This window comes from Somniosus microcephalus, chromosome 31, assembly GCF_052327205.1.
Source record: "Somniosus microcephalus isolate GS21.2 chromosome 31, FLI_Smic_1.0, whole genome shotgun sequence".
In the NCBI taxonomy this organism is placed as follows: Eukaryota; Metazoa; Chordata; class Chondrichthyes; order Squaliformes; family Somniosidae; genus Somniosus; species Somniosus microcephalus.
Genome location: NC_141017.1, coordinates 12752564 through 12773924, shown reverse-complemented (window position 1 = coordinate 12773924; position 21361 = coordinate 12752564). Strand labels below are relative to the sequence as shown.

General features: G+C 45.3%; 1 protein-coding gene across 4 annotated transcripts in view; it reads right to left on the bottom strand.

The window, feature by feature from the left end:
- Positions 1–6398: 6398 nt before the first annotated feature.
- The window catches only part of pbx4 (pre-B-cell leukemia transcription factor 4), a 340266-nt gene continuing 325303 nt past the window's right edge, over positions 6399–21361 (bottom strand). For 2 of the 4 annotated variants that reach the window (XM_085971522.1, XM_085971524.1), the window contains exons 7-9: positions 19728–19840; positions 12859–12948; positions 6399–10310 (exon numbers count right to left, since the gene is read on the bottom strand). In XM_085971522.1, the coding sequence (XP_085827648.1) occupies positions 10218–10310; positions 12859–12948; positions 19728–19840 (296 nt within the window). In that variant the 3' untranslated portion in view covers positions 6399–10217. The remainder of the gene's footprint in view (positions 10311–12858; positions 12949–19727; positions 19841–21361) is intronic. The other 2 variants (XM_085971523.1, XM_085971525.1) reach the window with 2 other exon arrangements.

The window sequence follows — 21361 nt, the reverse complement described above, 5'->3', positions numbered from 1 at the left end:
TTTAATTACTGCAAAAAAAAAGCTGGTAGCACTAAAAGCGAACATGAAGCTGTCAGATTGTTGTAAAAATCCAACTCGTTCACTAATCTGCCATCCTTACCTGATCTGGTTGATATGTGACTTCAGTCCCACATCAACATGGTTGACTCTTAACTTGCCCTGTGCAAGCCACTCAATTGCATCAAAGTGCTATCGGCAGTGGTTCAAGAAAACCCAGTATGACCACCTCACAGCACTAAGGATGGGCAAATGTCAGTGTTGGCCAGATGAATATATCCCAAGAATGAATAAAAACCCAACACCACATATAAATTTATATAAGAGTAAAGTTTATTCCTACTGATAATGATTGAGGATTAGTGCCAAACCCGGCCTTGGAACTGTGCTGGTGGAAGTCACAACCTCATATATTCAAGAAATAAAAACAAAATGTTGGAAATACTCAGCATCTGTGGAGAGAGAAACAGAGTTAACGTTTCAGGTCGATGACCCTTCGTCAGAACTGGGAAAAGTTAGACGTAACAGATTTTTAAGCAAGTGCAGGGAAAGGGGGGAGGGGAGGAAAGAACAAAAGGGAAGGTGTGTGATAGGGTGGAAGGCAGGAGAGATTAAAAGACAAGGGATGATGGTGCGAGGCAAAAGGAGATGGTAATGGAACAAATTAAGAAACAAAAGGTGCGTAGCGGTTTTTTTATTCGTTCACGGGATGTGGGCGTCGCTGGCAAGGCCAGCATTTATTTCCCATCCCTAATTGCTCTCGAGAAGGTGTGTTGAGCCGCCTTCTTGAACCGTTGCAGTCCTTGTGAAAGTACTCCCACAGCGCTGTAAAGGAGGGAGTTCCAGGATTTTGACCCAGCAACAATGAAGGAACGGCGATATATTTCCAAGTCTGGCTGGTGTGTAACTTGGAGGGGAACTTCGAGGTGATGGTGTTCCCATGCGCCTGCTGCCCTTGTACTAGGTGGTAGAAGTCGCGGGTTTGGGAGGTGCTGCCGAAGAAGCCATGGCGAGTTTCTGCAGTGCATCTTATAGAGGGTACACACTGCAGCCACGGTACGCCGGTGGTGGAGGAGTGCATGTTTCAGGTGGTGGATGGGGTGCCAATCAAGCAGGCTGCTTTGTCCTGTGGTGTCGAGCTTCTTGTGTTGTTGGAGCTGCACTCATCCGGGCAAGTGGAGGGTATACCAGCACACTCCCGACTTGTGCCTTGTAGATGGTGGAAAGGCTTTGGGGAGTCAGGAGGTGAGACACTCGCTGCAGAATACCTAGCCTCTGACCTGCTCTTGTTGCCACAGTATTTATGTGGCTGGTCCAGTTAAGTTTCTGGTCAATGGTGACCCCCAGGATGTTGAAGGTGGGGGATTCGGTGATGGTAATGCTGTTAAATGTCAAGTGGAGGTGGTTAGACTCTTGCTTGTTGGAGATGGTCCATTGCCTGGCACTTAAGTGGCAAGTAACATTTGTGCCACACATCAGCTCAAGCCTGAATGTCGCCCAGGTCTTGCTGCATGCGGGCATGGACTGCTTCATTTTCTGAGGAGTTGCGAATGGAACTGAACACTGCAGTCATCAGCAAACATCCCCACCTTCTGATGGAGGGAACGTCATTGATGAAGCTGGTTGGGCCTAGGACACTGCCCGGAAGTGTAAATTGGAATGGCAGAATCATCAACAGCTGCCATGTAAGAGAAAAAAAATAGGGGCAGAGGTTATGGTCTGAAATTGTTGAACTCGATGTTAAGTGCCGAATCGGAAGATAAGGTGCTGTTCCTCGAGCTTATGTTGAGTTTCATTGGAACAGTGCAAGGCTGAGGACAGAGAGGTCAGAGTGCAAGTGGAACGGAGAATTAAAGTGACAGGCGACCGGAAGCTCGGGGTCACGCTTACGGACTGAACGGAGGTATTCCGCAAAGCGGTCACCCAATCTGCATTTGGTCTCCGCATCGTGAGCAGCGAATACAGTATACTAGATTGCAAGAAGTACAAGTAAATTGCTGTTTCACCTGGAAGGAGTGTTTGGGGCCCTGGACAGTGGAAAGGGAGGAGGTAAAAGGGCAGGTGTTGCATCTCCTGCGCTTCTCCCCTGCCTTCCATCCAATCACAGACCTTCCCTTTTGTTCTTTCCTCCCTTCCTCCTTTCCCTGACCCTGCACTTGCTTAAAAATCTGTTGCATCTCTAACTTATTCCAGTTCTGACAAAGGGTCGCCGACGTAAAATGTTAACTCTGTTTCTCTCTCCACAGATGCTGCCTGACCTGCTGTTCCCCGCATTTTGTGTTTTTATTTCAGATTTCCAGCATCCGCAGTATTTTGCTCTCATATGTTCAAGACCCACTCTCTCCTCCCTGTATGCTGTTTAAATCTTGACTCATTACAGTCTGACTCATTCTTTCCCAAAACAAAACTGGAACTCGCCTCCCTCAATCTGCCTCCTACAATTGGCAGATATTTAAACCTGCTTTTGGTGCCAACTAACTAGCCATTTGATTCCGATCATCTTCCTCATTCTTTTCAACCTTGCGTGGTTTCCTGCACGTTGCTCGGCCTTTTGTGTAGGAATCTTAAATATTTATGCATTTTAATTTTTTTTAAATTCTGGTGGTGAATTTGTGTTTTGTTTTCTAATGAGTTCGAATGCTACCTTTTCCAGTGAATCTGACGCTGCAGGACTTGCGTGTGGTGGCAGCCTGGATATCTTTAGATTTGAACAGTGAAGTGCCAATAATAGCTGGTGCCTGGGAGTGTGATGCAGGTTTCTGTGTATCCACAAGAATTAAATTCCAGCAAGAATGTGATGGTGATCATTTACAGTGGACTTCAAACCAGCATATTATTAACTCACAAGTACCACTGCCCCAGTGCAGCCCTCGCTGCTAATGGCTGTTTCTCATCTCCCCAGGGAAGATCCTATTCGTGCTTATCCAGCAACATGTAATGTCCTAGTTTTAAAATCAGTAAACCTGTTAGTGAGCTATTAATAGGGACCTGCACGCACTTCAATCTATCTCCCCTGCTGCTTACCAGTTTTCCTTTAACTCCCACTTCTGTACACGAGATCATTAGCCTGTTCGGCTGCCACTGAATTTGCAACTTTAATTTCAGTCCCGTCCTCAGGACTGCAAGATACTACAAATGAACCACGTTTAAAAAGGAACAGAAGAAGGGAAGGGAAGGGGGTTGGGTGGGTGGGGGAGAAATAAAACCTGTGAAGTGCTTGGGTAGCAAACAGGAAATGAGAGAAATAAAAGGCATGTATTAGACTGAATAGCTAACGGGAGATCGGTAGAAAGTGAAGCAGGCTCCAGTGGCCTGGGACTCTGTAGGAAGAAAAAGAGCAGGTCGACACCAAGGGTGCCAGTAGTGTTCTAATGGGGGGGGACCCCACCCCAAATAACAACCTGCTCCTTCCCCCATCCCTGGAAACACGACTACACCTTCAGCCAGCTCCCCACTATCTCTAATCACAGGCAGCTCATGTCTCGCCCCCACTCAAGTCCCACAAGGTGTTTGCTGACTTATATAAATAATAGCAGGGGGTGCCCGGCGTTGCCAGGGCAATTTTGGGGTGCGCGGTCTCCCTGCCCCTGTCTGTCCCCTCTGTCTCTCCCTCCGTTCCCCTCTCGCTGCGTAGCACCTCAGGGCCGGTGCGGTTGTGATACCGGCCGTGCGGGGCCTAGCGCTTGAGGCCCGGCCAGGCTGTGGGGCCGAGACGGAACCCAGCTAAGCGCCCCCGCGGGTGGCGCAGTTGACGGCCGGCCGCTGCCGATGACCCGCCCGCTGTGTGTAAACTCACCTGCCGCTCCTGGAGTTGTAATGTGGGGGTTTGTTTGGCTGGTGCTGTCCCTGTGGGGATGAAAAAAATGGCGGTGAAGTTTAGGGAGACTGGAGGATTAGGTCCAGCCTGTGACGCACCAATTGGTCAACCATCGGGTCACTGAACTGTAGGATTGGTCAAGCAGCAAGTCACTCAACGCTAATGAGAGGTAGGATTGGTCAACCGCTAATGAGTGGATTTTTGAAGGTTTTTTGTATAGTGTCCGAACAATTTTTGTGACACCAAAAAGTAAATATGCCTATTAGAGTCCCCGAATGATAAGCTTTCTTTTGATATAACATATGTGTAGGTACGCTCTATAACTTTTGATTGTATAGCTGGACAGACAGACGGAAAGACAGACGGACCGTTTTATATATATCTAGCTGGGGGGAGCCCGGCGTTGCCAGGGCTGTTTTGGGCCGGGCGGTTTAAATGGAGTCCCAAGCTTTGGGGCCTCTCTGTGTCCCTTTGTGAATCTGCTGCCGGGCAACATTTTAAATCGAGTCCCAGGCTTTTGGGCCCTGTCTGTGTCCCTCTCTCAATCTGCTGCCGGGCAACATTTCTACCTTTTAATACCTTGAAAGATGAAAGTGAAAGTATTTATAAAACATTTTTGGTAAATCTTATGTTATTTTTAAAAGAGATACTAACTTTTTCAAAGCTGGATGATCAAAGTAGTTTGAGCTGGAAGCTGAAGTAATGGCAGTGAAACAATGGCTGCCACATCCCTGAGATGAAAACGATTAGTCCCGCCCACACACACACACCGATTGGCCAACCATCAGGGGACCGTACTGTAGGATTGGTAAATCGTGACGGCACAGGATTGGTCGAACCTTGACGTCAGTCAATCAATGCTAAGTAGCAGATAATGAGTTTAATTTTGAAGGTTTTTTGCATAAGGCGCGAACAATTTTCGTCCGACTGAAAAGTAAATACGCTTACGACCGTCCCGGAAGCGTAAGCTTTCTTCGGAGGTAACGCACGCGTAGGTACGCTCTATAACTTTCGAGTGCATAGCCGGACAGATGCACACGTGAGGACAGACAGACAGAACGATCCGTTTATATATATAGATAGACTAGCTGGGGGAGCCCGGCTTTGCCAGGGCTGTTTTGGGCTGGGCGGTTTAAATCGAGTGGCAGGCTTTGGGGCCTCTCTGTGTCCCTCTGTGAATCTGCTGCCGGGCAACATTTTAAATCGAGTCCCAGGCTTTTGGGCCCTGTCTGTGTCCCTCTCTCAATCTGCTGCCGGGCAACATTTCTACCTTTTAATACCTTGAAAGATGAAAGTGAAAGTACTTATAAAACGTTTTTGGTAAATCTTGTTATTTTTTTAAAAGAGATACTAACTTTTTCAAAGCTGGATGATCAAAGTAGTTTGAGCTGCAAGCAGTGAAACAGTGGCTGGCACATCCCTGAGATGAAAACGATTAGTCCCGCCCACACACACACACCGATTAGCCAACCATCAGGGGACCATACTGTAGGATTGGTCAATCGTGACGGCACAGGATTGGTCGAACCTTGACGTCAGTCAATCAATGCTAAGTAGCAGATAATGAGTTTAATTTTGAAGGTTTTTTGCATAAGGCGCGAACAATTTTCGTGCGACCGAAAAGTAAATATGCTTACGACCGTCCCGGAAGCGTAAGCTTTCTTCGGAGGTAACGCGCGCGTAGGTACGCTCTATAACTTTCGAGCGCATAGCCGGACAGAAGGACAGATAGACAGACAGATCGACTCGTTTATATATATACATAGATAGATAGAAGATAGATATTAAATGGAGTCCCAGGCTTTGGGGCCTCTGTGTCCCTCTGTGAATCTGGTGCTGGGCAACATTTTAAATCGAGTACCAGGCTTTCAGGCTCTGTCTGTCTGTCCTTCTGTGAATCTGCTGCCGGGCAACATTTTAAATCGAGTCCCAGGCTTTTGGGCCCTGTCTCTCTGTCCCTTTGTGAATCTGCTGCCGGGCAACATTTCTACCTTTTAATACGTTCAAAGATGAAAGTGAAAGTACTTATAAAACGTTTTTGGTAAATCTTTTAAAAATAACATAAGAGATACTAACTTTTTCGAAGCTGCATCAGCAGATTTTGAGCTGAAAGTAAATGGTGTTTTTAGCTTGAGGCAATGGCTGCCACATCCCTGAGATGAAAACGATTAGTCCCGCCCACACACACACACCGATTGGCCAACCATCAGGGGACCGTACTGTAGGATTGGTCAATCGTGACGGCACAGGATTGGTCGAACCTTGACGTCAGTCAATCAATGCTAAGTAGCAGATAATGAGTTTAATTTTGAAGGTTTTTTGCATAAGGCGCGAACAATTTTCGTCCGACCGAAAAGTAAATACGCTTACGACCGTCCCGGAACCGTAAGCTTTCTTCGGAGGTAACACACGCGTAGGTACGCTCTATAACTTTCGAGCGCATAGCCGGACAGACGCACACCCGAGGACAGACAGACAGACAGACAGATCGATTCGTTTATATATAGATAGATAGATAAGATATAAGCGCAAGTTAAAAATTCTCGTGTCGCATAAAACAAACTATCGGGAAACCCACAGCAGGTCTGGTTTGTGGCAAAAGAAATGTTTTATTCTGTTTCGTGTTAACCATACAAATAAAAACGTAATACACCTCTTTTCCTTAACATGTTTTTTTTTCAAAATTGCTATCAAGCCGTTTACACGGTACATAGTTTTGAAGGAAAAAGTTTTGCCAAGGCATGAACCCATTCCAGTAACTGAAAAAGGACCCACCGTGCTTCAGTTACATCCTAAAAGTTTAAAAAGCAAATATTATACATTTTTCTTTTTTAAAGTTTTCTTTTTTTTTTGAAAAAAAAGCTCAATACAATAGACTTCTATTTAAACAGATGAAAAATACACGGGTTACTGAGATTTCATGTGGTCTGATTGGTTTTATTGTTTCAATAATGCTGCACTTTATTTCCTGTAACTTGCTACTATCTGAACATTTTTTTAAACTTTCTTTTAAAAATCTGAGGTACTCATGTTTCGCTACCTGTTACCCACAAATCTTGCCGGCACTCTGATTTCTATTAAAATTAGTTTTTAATTTGACTTTGTTCTAACATTAATAATAAATCATTGCAGCATTCACGATCAACAGTTTGCAGTGTGTTTTCGCCGCCGGTACAAATGACCAGACTCCCTGATCCTCACTGAAAGATTCCACCTGCTGGGAGAAATCCTCAAAAAATAGATTTTTGGGGGGCGGGGAGGGGAACTTGCAAATTTGATTTTCAAATGAAATGATTAATAAAATAGAAAGCATTGATAAGATTGGTATATTTAGAACATCTCTATCCCACCCAAGTAACAAACATAACATGCACATTCCGAGAGGGAATCACCGGAGGGGTTAGAAAGCTGACACCGTGCAGCAGGTTAGACTGGAGTTAGTGGAATTGCACACTGCTTTTACAGAGTGTCTGTCTCCGGACAAACCATTTCCTGCACAAAATAACCGCAGTTACAACCTCATTTTCAGTATTATTACATTTTGTCAATAGAAAAATGTCAAAAGATTAAACGGTAGGTTTTAGATTTAAAAAACATTTATTTTGTGTTTTCCCCCCTCTGAATAAACAGAAATCTCTTGTATTGAACGCTGATTTATGCTAGCGGATCACAATCTCGGACTGAAGGAGCTTTTACATTGCTTCGCTCTTCCAGTGAAATGAAATGATCGGGACTGAGGGACCCTTTCAGTAATCGGCCGACAGTTTGCAAAGGTCACACGCCACCGTGTTGGCCATTGATTGAAACACTGTAAACGTAGGGCGTGCTCAACACATCCAGAATGATTGTAGGTTCGAATCTTATTTGAGTCTTGGTCATCTACTGGTGGCGGCTCAACAGGTTAAGGCTGCACCTTGTGCCGGGGTCTAAAGTGATCGGCGCCGAGATGGGAATTCCAGCGGCCCCCTCCTGTGGTCAGCAGCCTGTCCAAAGGCGAATACATTTCGCACTTTGTATCAGTAACTTTTCCATCCGATTCATACAAACCTTCCACTTGCTGAAAATTACACGGCTACCAATGAAAATCTCTTGTAATTAAAGATAAAAACACGCAGGAGATTGCATTAAAAAAAAGTTGGAAATGTTTTAAGGGAGCGATTGACTAGTTTTTTTTGAAATCCTGGACTTCCCACTCCCACTTCTGGGTCTCACTCGGGCTGTCCTGTAGTTTCAGCGTTTTGCGGTGTGATCTTCAGCAGCCTGTTCAACTCCCAAATCCAAAAAACTGCACAGATCACCTTGGACCAATGCACACAGTAACGCCAGCCTCAAGCTCCATGGGGACTGGATACATTCATAGCAAAACATGTAACATTCAGGGGGGGCAGAAAGGGGTCCTGCAGCAAACAAAAAGCTCAGCTTCCACACACTTTAAAAAAAAAGAGATCAGGAACCTGTCTGGGACAGAGCCCTGCTGAAACTTCAATCAGTCACGTCTTTACATTTACAGTAACCGAGTCTGCAGCTCACAGAGTAAAAATTACCTTTGGGATTTAGAATTTTTACAATGACATCAAATTTCAAAATTTCAAACATCACAACCATTGAGACAAAGAACGCCAGAAACAGAAGGTTAAAAAAGTTAGTAAAGCTGAACATTGTGTACTTTTTGTGTGAGCGTCTGTGTGTTGTGGAGATTTTTGGTACAGGCAGTGTAGATTTGGATAGACATTAATTGCACACACAAGGCGGCTACAAAAAGGGACTGATTTTCAGGAATGTCACAACTCCAATCTTGTTTTTAGATATAATGTTACTTTGACAGTCTATGCTGAACGATTTATAAAATCCCAAAATGGAAACATTGGAAGGTGCGGGTCCTGGGCACAGATCATTCCTGCAGTCCTGACATCACTTTACTAATGTAAACTTTCCCAACATTTCAAACTCAATTTAATTTCTAGTCACCACAGTGGAACACTTCTGCATCCCTATTAGATGAAATGCTTCCGCCTCCCACTGTTAATTCCATTTACTATGGACTGTTTTATTCCAATCTGTGATTCCAACAGTTGTCCAATAGTTCTTTTCCCCCATTTAAAGCAAACCAGTAACTTTGCAATTTTGAAACATGGAAGGAGGTTACACAAAATGCTGCACTGACTGGGACACATCAGAAAAGCAGGTTTCTGATTCAGGGTAACGAAGGGATGGAACTACAGAGTACATAAGGTCACAATAAGTAACAAAAACCTATTATCCATTATTCCTAGTTTCCTTTACATAGCGAATTTCAGTTTTATAAGAAAAAGTTAATAAAGGGCTTTGGCCATTGTTAACATTCACACTGTGCAGAATAGTGCAGAACAGTATCAGCTGTCACCAGGCACAGTGCTACCTCACTGCTTCAACATCAAAATCACACAGGAAAGCACAGGCCAGGTCTGAGTCCGCCCAGTCACCAACAGAGGCTTCCACAGGGCGACTGAGTGCCATCCTTCAATTATCCTTGCACAGTGACTCTCTGCTTTTTTAAACACAGCTCCGTTTTGCCAAGTGTCCTGTACATGTTCCTGAAACACCTCTTGTTTTATCGCAGTGGTGCTACTGGTGAAATATCGCTTCTCCCACTGACGCCAAGCTTGAAGTGGTGCAAGGGTCAGCCCTGAGAAATATTCCGTTTGATTTCTAGCCAGATTCAGAGCTGTTCTGTACATCTCCTAAAACCAATACTAACTTCTAGTCAGACACTAAAGACTAACACGTCAATAGAAAAAAAAGTCAGTCTGCATTAGTTTATTAGACCTGCATGCCCTAACACAATCACATGGTCAGTGTAGGCATCAATGTCTGTTTCCACAGTCATTTCAACCTACACAAAACACAGCTAAACAGCTGCTCGCTTAGGAGCAGGGACTTTTAAAAGCGGTAATAAGTTGGGTTTTATTTTCATGCATCAGTCTGTTAAAGTGAACGGTTTTTCTAATACAGCTGACCCGTGAAGCTGAATTAAAACTTGCACATTGCAACACTGATAGAGGTTAAGGGGACAGACGGGTTAAAACTCACAAACGTAAGGTGATGGCTAAAGTATGAGAGTAAGTCGAGTGTGTATTGCTGAGAGGTAGTGTGTAAGCACTGTAACCTAAACAGGAAGCATTCCTCTATTGGTTTTAAAAGGGTTTTACAGTGAGGTAATTGGCTGCACTCAATTGTGTGAAAAATGTATAAATACCTTTTCTTGTCCTACTATATTTACATATAGGTGGCAGGGAGCTTCTACCCAAGAAAGTATCCCAAAGACCCTTCCAATGAAATCAGGTTGGAATCAAGTTCTTCTCATCCAATGGGTCTAGTGAAATGAAAGCCAGTGGGCAGGAGATGATCGATCGCTGGCAGCTCATCAGTTGGAGGTGTCCGAGTTGACACTGCCAGGTCCTCCGGTGGGTGAAGTCACAGAAGATGGGGTAGTAGCATCCTGCCAGCTGCCATTAGCCTGAGAAAAAGAAGTGGTCAGAGTCAAACTGTTGGTCAGCCTTTGTGCCTTTTCTCTCTGGGTCTACATTACTTACAACTGGTAGCAATGGAAGCCTTTCACATTTCACTTAGTCGTACTCGGCATTCCATCCGTTCAACTGAAAGCATTCTGGTTTTGAACAGGTCAGCCCCTTGCCACCAGAGTTAGCCCCAGCATTCACGTTACTCCCAGTACACAGGGATGGGCTTCTCCAGGACTGCATTCAGGGTTGGCCTACTGAGAGATAGCTCAAGCAACTGCAGCAAGGGATTCCTTTCCCAGTTGCCCTGGCTGAGGACTGAAGCCCACCTGCTCCTGGGAAGTTTGAGTGAGTCTGTCAGTCCCGATAAGTCCCAATGTGAAATTCGGCAGGGTCCTGTGGTGTCACGGTGAGGGTAAACTGTCACCTCACAAAGCACCTGGGAGTTTTAAGCAATGATTCCTTATGCTGACCCAACCATCTAATGTAAGACAGGAAAACAGAAGAATGAAAAACAAAATCCCTCAGAGCTGTGATAGAAGGAATTCTCACTCTGTCTGTGTCAGTCAGCGTGAGAAGCACAGTCCCCAAGTTCGGCCAAGGAGCAGGAACTCATTGCCCGCTCTGTTGATGCAGAATTCTAAAATAACTCAATTGTTTTGACATGTGCTGTCTCTTCTTGCCGGATATATTGGTTATGCATTCTACAGATCATTTCAACATTCATGAAATATTCCAGTTAAATTTAGTGCAATGGGAAAGAAACGTTTAGTGCAGAGGTCTCCACCAGTGAGGCCATCAATCTGTGAGATTGCAGGAGGAAAACGGCAGACTGAGTAGAGTACATGTGGAACATACAGCCAGCGGGTGATTCCGGTGTTACATTTTAACACTTGCCTTGAGCCGGCTTCCAAACCAGTGGGGGTCCGATCATGTGGGGGGGGAGGGGGTGGGGGTCCGATTGTGTGGGGGGATGTGGGGGACGGATCGCACGGGGCTGTGTGGGGAGTCCGGTCACACGCGGGGGAGGGGGGTGGGGTGGCGTGTGTGTGTGTGTGGAGGTACAATCGCGCAGGGGGTGGCTGTCAGATCGCAGGGAGGTGGGGGTCCGATCGCGCGGTGGGGGTGGGTCCACAAGCAGGTTAGCTTAGGGGCTGGGAGGAAGCACTCCTGCTCCCCCTGGCCCACAAGCAGTGCTGGACAGGCACTCGCCTCTTCCACACAGAAGTCCTTGAATCCCTTTGGCTGCCGGGTTTCCCAAGGCCCGGGAAACCCGGCCAGCCAGGGTTAAACCTGAAAGACAGATAAAATCTGAGGAACGCAACCTCATTATAAATATTTATAAATGAGCATCCCGCCTCCTGGGAGCAGATTGATTGCCTGCCACCCGCCCCGCCTCCGCTTAAATCGGAAATGGGCAGGTTGGGTTCGGGTTTGAGATTTAAAAAATTTTTACATCCCATCTGACCTAAACTCCTCTAAAGCTCTGACATCTGCAGTTCCAGTGAACCCCCATTCTCAACGCCCACAGTGGAAGGCAGTCTCAGACACAGCAAGCAGGCATTGTGTTGAAGCAACTTGATAAAATATATTGGTGCAACAATTGTTCGCCTTGGAACCGAGAAGATTAAGAGGTAACCTAAAAGAGGTTTTCAAGGTGATGAAAGGTTTTGATAAAGTAAATAGGAAAAAAATATTCCCTCCGGCGAGTGGGTCAATAACTAGAGCTCATAGATTCAAAATCATCTAGCGGGGAGATGAGGAATGCTTTCACTCCGAGAGTTGTCGGGATCAGGAATGCTCTGCCTGAAAAGGTGGTGGAAGCGGATCCCATAAATAGTTTTAAAAGGGAGTTGGACAGGCGGAGGATGAGCAACTTACAGGGTAACGGACATAAAGCGGGGGTGTGGGATTGAGCACGACCGCTCTTTCAAAGAGCCGGCACAGGCACGATGGGCTGAATGGCCTCCTTATGTGCTGCACCTCTCTATGATTCTACTAACATTGTTAGACATCAGTCAGTGTCTTCTTAGCCTAGCAACCTATGTAATGGAGCTTTGCTGTAAAGAGCATTTAACGGATTATTCAATGCTGTGCAGCACACACACACACACACACACTCAGATACCAGTTAACTGAACTGTTCAGGAAATGCCCCCCATTCTCATAATGGTGGAGAGCGAATTTGAGAGACATTATTCTGCAGAGACAGGACCATTAAAGGACACTTGCAACACAAATGGTGCTCAACCCAGCTCTGGTGCACAGTTTATAGCAGAGGCGGCTGTGAATGGTGGTCAGACACAAAACAGTCTGCCAAGGGTCACAAGTGGTGAAAGCAAAGCACAGATGGCCGCTGGGTCATGTTAGGAACACCCTGGGCTCATGTACATTCCCAGAGACACTGCGTACAGTAGAGAGAGTGTGAGTGAGGATGGAGACGTGCTAATCTTAACTAGAAATTAATATATCAAAAATGACAAAGAACTTTCAATGCTTAAAGGGTTAAAGCCACTTGGGTTTAAAGTAAGAAAAGCTGATTCTTACATCTATACGTCTTGGGGTGTACATCTGGCTTCCTGCCATCTCATCACTGTATCCGCCTGTCTGGTGTATAACATGACGCAGGGAATCCACCTACAGGACAGAACAGGTCAACTTAGAAGTTTCTGCACTGATTACACAGAGAACGAGCTGGGTTATTGGTCTCAATTCTTCAGCTTCCCACCCCTATTTTCACAATGAACCATGACAGAATTTGTATTTGTGTTAATAGAGTGTAGCTCCCAGGCCAGGAATGGCCAGCACTGTGGACATCTCACATCCCTGTAACAATCCCAACCTCAAATCAAAATTCAAGCTTGGATTCAACTTCCACTCCCAATTCCCTTTCAGAATCTCGGCCCTTAAGTTAACATTAATTTTGCAAATGCTATCAATTAGGCAGCAGATTTAACATTTTATTTTGGAGTGGATCATTCTGTACATAGCGTTTGCAGTTAGCACGGTGACTGCAGTGTAAATAGTGGTAAATGGCGAAGCACAATATACAATATCTTGTCTTCTTGAAGCAGTAGGGCTGAAAGCTGCAGTGTAGTTACCCTGGACGGTATGGTATTGGAGAAATCACAGAATCACAGAAACCCCACAGTGCAGATAGAGGCCATTTCGGCCCATCGAGCCTGCACCGACACATATCCCACCCGATCCCCGTAACCCCTACACCAACACATATCCCACCCTATCCCCGTAACCCCACGTATTTAATCCCCCTAACACTAAGGGTCAATTTATCATAGCCAATCAACCTAACCCGCACATCTTTGGACTGTGGGAGGAAACCGGAGCACCCGGAGGAAACCCACGCAAACACGGGGAGAATGTGCAAACTCCACACAGACAGTCGCCCGAGGCCAGATTCGAACTCGGGTCCCTGGTGCTGTGAGGCAACAGTGCTAACCACTATGCCACCATAGCTTCACATGACTGAACTAGACTCTGCACGGATAGCTTTGTTTGTTCCATTGGTCACATGTTTATTTTATTAGTCATTTAAAAGCATAGTGACGCCAACACTCACTTCTAGTATTCTGCAAAGTATTGTAAGTTCGAAAGGTACCTTAAAAGGAGGCGGTTTTAATATATAAAAAGAGGGAGCTTCTTAGAGGAGTCCAAGATGTAGGGAGAATTTCTGAGGTTAGCAGCAATTTCATCTTTTGTCCAAAGATTTAGGCCCCGTTTTAGAAAGGTTTTCAGTGGAGACCTGGATTCTCCCACGTCAGATTTCTACTATACCTGAGTTATAAAAGCCACGAGCACCACAGTATTCCAACACATATAAATCTGTGACTGAGAGTAGCACTGTTTAAGAGAGTTTTCAAGATAGCATTTTGAGTCAGCGCTTCTTGTGTCAGCTACCCAGGTGAAAATATTTTAAAGGATAGAAAAATCTCTAATCTTACTGCTTATTAAAGCACCAGTAATTCGGGGCTGAAAAGTTATTTTGTATAATGTACTCGTATCAGACTATGGGACAGTGTCGCTTCTTTTATGACCTGTTTCTGCTTAAAAAAGCAAGGGTATTTCTGGACACTGTTTCCACTGAAGAAATCGACACTTTGTCCTGAAATGACACCATGGGAGACACTTCAAAGATTTGTTTGAAATTTCTGTCTCTGCCATTTTGGTGGAGACGTTTATCGGTTTAAAATAAACATTGAGTAGATGAGGCAAATAGCATGGATGCATTTAACACGAAGCTAGAATACTACGAGGGAGAAAGGAATAGGAGGATATGCTGATAGGGTGAGATGAAGTAAAGTGGGAGGAGGCCGGTGTGGAGCATAAACACCGGCACGGACCAGTTGGGCCGAATGGCTGTAAATACTTTGCAATACTATGTAAAAAAGGCAATGCCTGTGCTGAATAGTGGAGACAGGATTCGTGAAGCATCCCACAGCCATTTCAGGGCCTTTGATATTAAAGGATTATGACTGAGCCAGATGTTAGAAATAACAGATGCGCAATGGTGTGTTGGCAATGACGTATACTAAAAATAAAATGAAAAAATCTTAAAAGCCATGCTGAAATAGTTCACGCTGGTGGCCAATAAAGCAGCTGCAGTAATAGTCTTGGAGCAGGAACCTAGCCTGCCCCTTAAGTTCCAAGTGCATCTTACAGGACTTCTTTTTCAGTTCAACACAAAGCCAGCCATCGTTAAAGGTTACGAACTATAGGATGCAGTCTGCTATCTATAGTGATACTGCAGGCAAACCAATGCAATATGTGTATTTGTACAAATCACATTTTTAGCTGAAGAAATGAATGTCAATTTTTCCCCTCCAAACAGTTGAAACTTTCACTTGTTCCTCTTTGATCCAATGCTGGCAACTGTGAAATCTGCAAAGCAATTGTGTCAGAATAATAATTTTATGACCTCGCCCCTCTCCCTATCTCTGTGAACTCCTCCAGCCCTACAACACTCCGAGCTCTCTGCGCTCCTCCAATTCTGGCCTCTTGCGCATCCCCGATTTTCATTGCTCCACCATTGGTGGCCGAGCCTTCAGCTATCCAAGCCCTAAGCTCTGGAATTCCCTCCCGAAACCTCTCTACCCCCTCTCTCCTCCTTTAAGACGCTCCTTAAAACCTACCTCTTTGACCCGGTCCTAATATCTCATGGGGCTCGGTGTCAAATTTTGTTTGATAACGCTCCTGTGAAGCACTTCGGAATATTTTACTATGATAAAGGCGCTATTTTAATGCAAGTTGTGTGTATGCGTGAGCTAGAAAGTGTGTGTGTTCCTTTTATAAGTGCTGTTCATCTTCCAGTTCTGATGAAGGGTCTACACTAGATACTTGAACTGTCTGTTCTCTTCACAGGTGCTCACAGACCTGCTGAGCGTTGACAGCATTTTCTGTTTTTGTGGCAGTATACCAGGACTATCTTGGCAATGTGGCTTCATGCCACACCTAAGAGGTGCGTGCTCTACTATACAAGGCTGACTTCCTCGTCGCCATATCCTAGACTCAGACCGCAATCTAACAAAGAAGTTTGGTTCTGTGGCTCTCCAACCCCACTAAATACACGCCTCCACTGGGGAGAGGGTGCAATTACAGCGTGACAAGTTTACATAGGCAATTCCCATTATAAATGTGGAACTAGGAATTTATAATGGAAATATGAAAGTAAAGACAGAATGTACACCTTTAAAATAAGGACAGAATTGTATCTGTGCATCCTGATCCAATTATCTGCCGCCCTCTAACCCCACTTCACCTGAAAACTACACTTGATCTTAACTGTGTGTGCAATTCCAAGGCAGATCGATTGGTGTATAACATATACCTCAGATATTATGGCTACCTGTAATTTGCTGCTGTCACACCTTCAATGCCATGTCCAGATAAAGCCATCCATTCTCATGTACGCTTAAATGGACATATTCAACAGGAGGCATTTCAGTGTGACCATTACCAGGCATCAAAGGGAGATGGATCTCCTCACTCACCCCCCAGACTGCATCCGAATTATGGTGAAGGGCACAATCTGTATTTTAAACCAATCTGTTAAAAATCCAAGTGCATCATTCAATGCTTTAGCGAAACAAGGTTTCAAATGTTAGTTCTGGATGTGTCAGAAGTGAGGAGAAAATAGGAGTATGGAGACTGGAGATGAAAACTGACACACTGATTCAGATTATAATGGATATGTTGGCCTGCTTAAACCCTGTCCTTCTCCCTTGGTAATTTATCTCCACTAACAGTGTCCTGTATGTTTCTGACATTGTTAAGAGGCTACAAAGCCTCAATGATAACTGTGTGCTGTCTAACAGGTCACTTCCAATGAATGTCAGCAATGTAACCAGTTGGTGCTAGACAATGGCATGTGTGCAACGAGCAAAATATCTGAAACTAAGGTGCAGCTGTGACTGCACCTTGAGATGATAGTAACTCACAACAGGACGGACCTGCCAGATCCTATTCCTCCCACTTGATCCCAGGTAAGAATTCCCATACAGCCAATCACACGCAAATGAAGTGAGCTGCTGGAACACTCAGCGGTTTCCTATTAAGTTTTCCGAAGATTCAGCAGGTTCAAGCCGTTGGGCAAGGCCACAGCCCTGTCGCACCTTTCTCGCCACCCCTCATCCTCCCAGATCTTTTCACCCACCCCACCGCCCGTAAGTGGACCAAGTGCCTGCTCCCCGCTGCAGACTCGCACACTGACTCAGAATGATCACACCAGAGAATCCAGACCTGCACTACCCATGCAGCTCTACCAAAATAGAAGGGCAGCTTTAGCAGGATCTCGCTGGTACAATGGGGAGGAGATTTTTCACTGGGACACCAACAATACACCAACCTCAGGATCCCCCAAAGCATTTTACAGCCAATGAAGTACTTCTGAAGTGTAGTCACTGTTGTAATGTAGGAAACGCGGCAGCCAATTTGTGCACAGCAAGCTCCCACAAACAGCAATGAAATAAATGACCAGATCATCTATTTTGTTGGTTGAGGGATAAATATTGGCCAGGACACTGGGGAGAACTCTCCTGCTCGTCTTCAAATAGTACCACAGGATCTTTTATGTCCACCTGAGTGAGAAGGCAGACATGGTTTAACGTCTCATCTAAAAGACATCACCCTCTGAATATGCGGCACTCCCTCAGTGCTGCACTGGGAGTGTCAGCCTGGATTATATGCTCAAGTCTCTGGAGTGGGACTTAAACCCATGACCTTCTGAGGAGACGTTTCACTGGGACACCAAAGACAAACTGTCAATTACCAAGTTATATTGCAGTACCGACACAGCAATTAAAGACAATGGGCAGGATTTTCATTGGGCCATGGAGTCGGGATTGGAGGCATGTGGGGGGTTAAAATCCCGAAATCAGGGGTCCCAACCCCATCCCGCACCCAAACCCGCCTCCATGCCAGTTTCAAAGGTAGTTACAGGCAGTTTTTAGCCTAATCCCTATTTTTGATGTTGAAGTGTGGGATTCCCGACGGCTCCAAACCACGGCAAGTTAGAGGAGGCGGGCCGTCGGGTTGAAGGACTTGGAGGGGACGAGATGTCGGTGTTCAGGCGAGTGATGTGTGCATGAGTGCAAAGGTAAGTGTGTTTGGTGTGTCTAAAGTGATTAAAGAAGTTTCAATTACCTTTTCTTACCTTTTCAGCGTTCCTTCCTTTAGGTCCCGGGAGTCCCTCATCTCACCAGCACAGAAAGCAGAATGGCTGCGAACTGTCAAAAGTGACAGCCTTCAGCTTTCTGTGAAGGAGAGATTTCTAACTGAGTCTGTGGAGAAGGACTCAGGTTAGAAGTAAGACTGTCAGTGTTTGACAGCTTCAAACAGCTGTGAAACACTGATATTTCATCTGTCAAAACCTCTTGACAGATGAAATTTCAGTCTGTGATGTCACCTGTTGCCGGGTGGCCCTCAATTGGCCTGCTGAGCCCGCTGGGCGGGCTCAACAAGGTCAATCAAGTTAAAATCGCGTGGATTGGCCGCATCTCGATGGAGGCGGGATTACAACCCCGAAAGTTGTAGTCCCGCCTCCAAAGTTAAATTCCTGCCCATTCTCTCTTCAAACTTTAAACACTCGAGGCTTACACAGAGGGTATAATATCCTTTGATTTCTACCAAATTTTTGTCTTTTATATTGTTCCATACCAATTTTACCCAATTTTGAAAAATGAGGAATGATTACCATGAAATGTCAGGGAAATTGTGCAGGAAATGAAAAGCCAAGATGCAGTGCTGTATTAAATATCTGGTATGACACAAGCTGCAGTGCACCATGAACAGCCTTTCACCAGTGAAACAATGGCAGCAATGCACCGGAGCAAATGTAACGTTCATTCTATTGTGGGGGGGGGGGGGGGGGCTCATTTTGGTTTTTAACTATATTTCTCAAAGTGCAATCATTCCACTCTTGGCCCTTTCCTTCCAAGTTTTTCTTTCCAAGTTTGTTCTTCATATTAATATTTTCTCTGAAGTTGGAACAGTGGCATTTTACAAGCCATAGGAGTGGTCTGTGTCGGTGTCTTGGTTAACCCATCACTTCTACTTAAAGCGCATGGGCCCAGCAGCTTCTACCTCCTACCTGCTTGAGGAAGCTCAACTCCCACACCACTGTTTCACTAACCCAGGGGCCCTGAGCAAGAACACAACCCCACAGCACCAGGACCACCACTTTTCTCCTCTCCTAAAGACGTTTACTCTGGGACAGTTCCACAGGAGCCAGTTTCCTTCCACTTTCTCCGAAGAGTGACCAGTCTTCATGTGTGAGCCTAGACAGTGTCGGAAGGCAATTTAACTATGGGGAGCGTCCTGTCCTCACACACCACTAACACAATTTTTTTTAGCAGGGGTCACTGGCCAGCAAACAGGAGAGCAAGAATCCTGGCTGGTGTTTCTCTCAATAGCTCGGGAGTGCTGAGGCCAATTAGAGCACTGTTACTGACACCATCAGCACAGACCAGAATCAAACCTAAGCCCTTCAAATTGATATGGATAATCTGCACGCTGCCTACCAGTGGCACTATCAGGAGACACTTACTCAGGAATATGCTTAGTGGAAGGGCTCACCCAGACGATAATTCCAGTTAAATCAATCACGGTGACGAGTGGAGAATGGAGCTAAATAGATATAGCCCAGCTAATCCCACACTGGGAAGCATCTACAAATGGAACTTCCTACAATGAAACTGAACATATCATGTCTTCTCAGCATTAGGAGGCCCACATACTCGAGGGTCTGGTGGCAGTTACCATTACTCAGTTGGGCATTCAAGCCTCCCAAAGTCATCAGTTAGATTTTAGCCATCTTTGAAGCTTCCTCTTTTGTGGGTGGGGTTTGTTATTCTAATCTCTTTGAGATGTCCCGTACTCCAAACGAATCGTCCTATGCCTACCTGTGACTGCACGTTAGCTCCAACTTGAGAACCCTGGTAAGAATCCCCATTCAGTGACTGCATGTTCATGAATAAGTCTCCAGAGTTTGGCATGTTAAAAGAACCAGAAGAACCTGGAAAGGAAAGAGTCAGGCACCTGAATCACGCACAGATCGCACACAGTACGTCCCCCCTTGAGCCAAGCACAGAGATAAGCTGAAAGTGCCAACAGGAAGGGGTTAGTTGAGAAACAAAGATGCATGCACCCAAAATGCCCAGATTAAAACTCTCAGCATGCTCACAATCATCTGTTAAATAGTTACATGCATTTACGCACCCTGAAGGGTTTATTTTTGTTTAATCATTCATTTACTAAATTGATAGTTGGAAAATTAATTTTTCAGTTGAGAGTAATTAGATTTTATTGTTTAGACATGTCAGTCCTAGTTTGAGTACCTTGAAGAATATTTTAAAACTCAAGACATCATGCAGGGTTAGTAACTCGAGGACAAGATTCAAGTGGTCATACAATGCCCCTGAACCATGCTCCTCTGTTGTCAGCACAGAGCTGGTACGAGTCCTCTATAGTTCAAATCTACCACTATCTGCAGGCTGTGCATAATGTCACTGTTTGTTATAAGGAGCCTGGTTCATGGAAATCACCCGAAAAAGCCAAATACAGACCAGCACATTCCCACTGACTAAGGAATGGTGCAAGAATCAAATTGAGCCGTTACGGCCTGCACATTACTATTGGTGTGTTTATTGTAATCTCGATCAAAAGCTCCCGAAACGTTTTTGCCATACGCTGGTGTACACATGTTCTGTTGATTACAATCTGTGGCCACAGTAGATCGCCCAATAAGAAGGAAGCAGCAATAGATCTTCTACCTCGACAGTGAGCTGAAATTCAGAGCCAGTTAAGCACCTGGAATAGCACTGGCTGGGGAGGCAAAGCCAGCTGATTAAACTGCATCACAGACTGAGGAAAGCTAGTTTGATTGGCTTACAGCTGCAGGCCCATCAGCAAGGACTTAGGGGGAAAAGACATACTAAAAAGGACTGATGACCACCCACCCAGATGCATCTAGTGCACTAGATATGGGGGGAGTTTTACTCAACACCAATTAGCCACCACAGGCCTAATGTGGACGACTCGCATGCAAGGCCCTGGCGAAAGCATAGCCTATGGAGGTCTAGTATAGCACAGCTAGCTGTCAATGAAGCCTTGTAGCAGCAATACATTTGCTCCTTCCACAAGTAAGTTCCCAAGAAGCAGTAATATGCAAGGTGTAACACGTCTGAAACAAAGCACCCAGGGTAGCATTGTGTCAACTCACATTGCATAATAGAGGTGCTGAAGGCCCCCGCACCCGATTTAAACATTGTGCAGGAGCTCCACATACAATGGCAACAGATGGGATTAAAGAACTGAGCATAAAAGTGTAGGACAAGGTGGTTTGGGCACCATTACTTGGCAGATGTGGTGGGATCCTTGAAGAAATTATGTCCCTGCCCACCCCAGCCACAGTCTGTTCGCCCCCCTGCCATCTGGGAGACGCTACAGATGCATTCGCACCCGTACGACCAGATTTAGGAACAGCTTCTTTCCCAGGGCTGTCATCCTACTGAACTCCACAAATAAACTCTAAAGC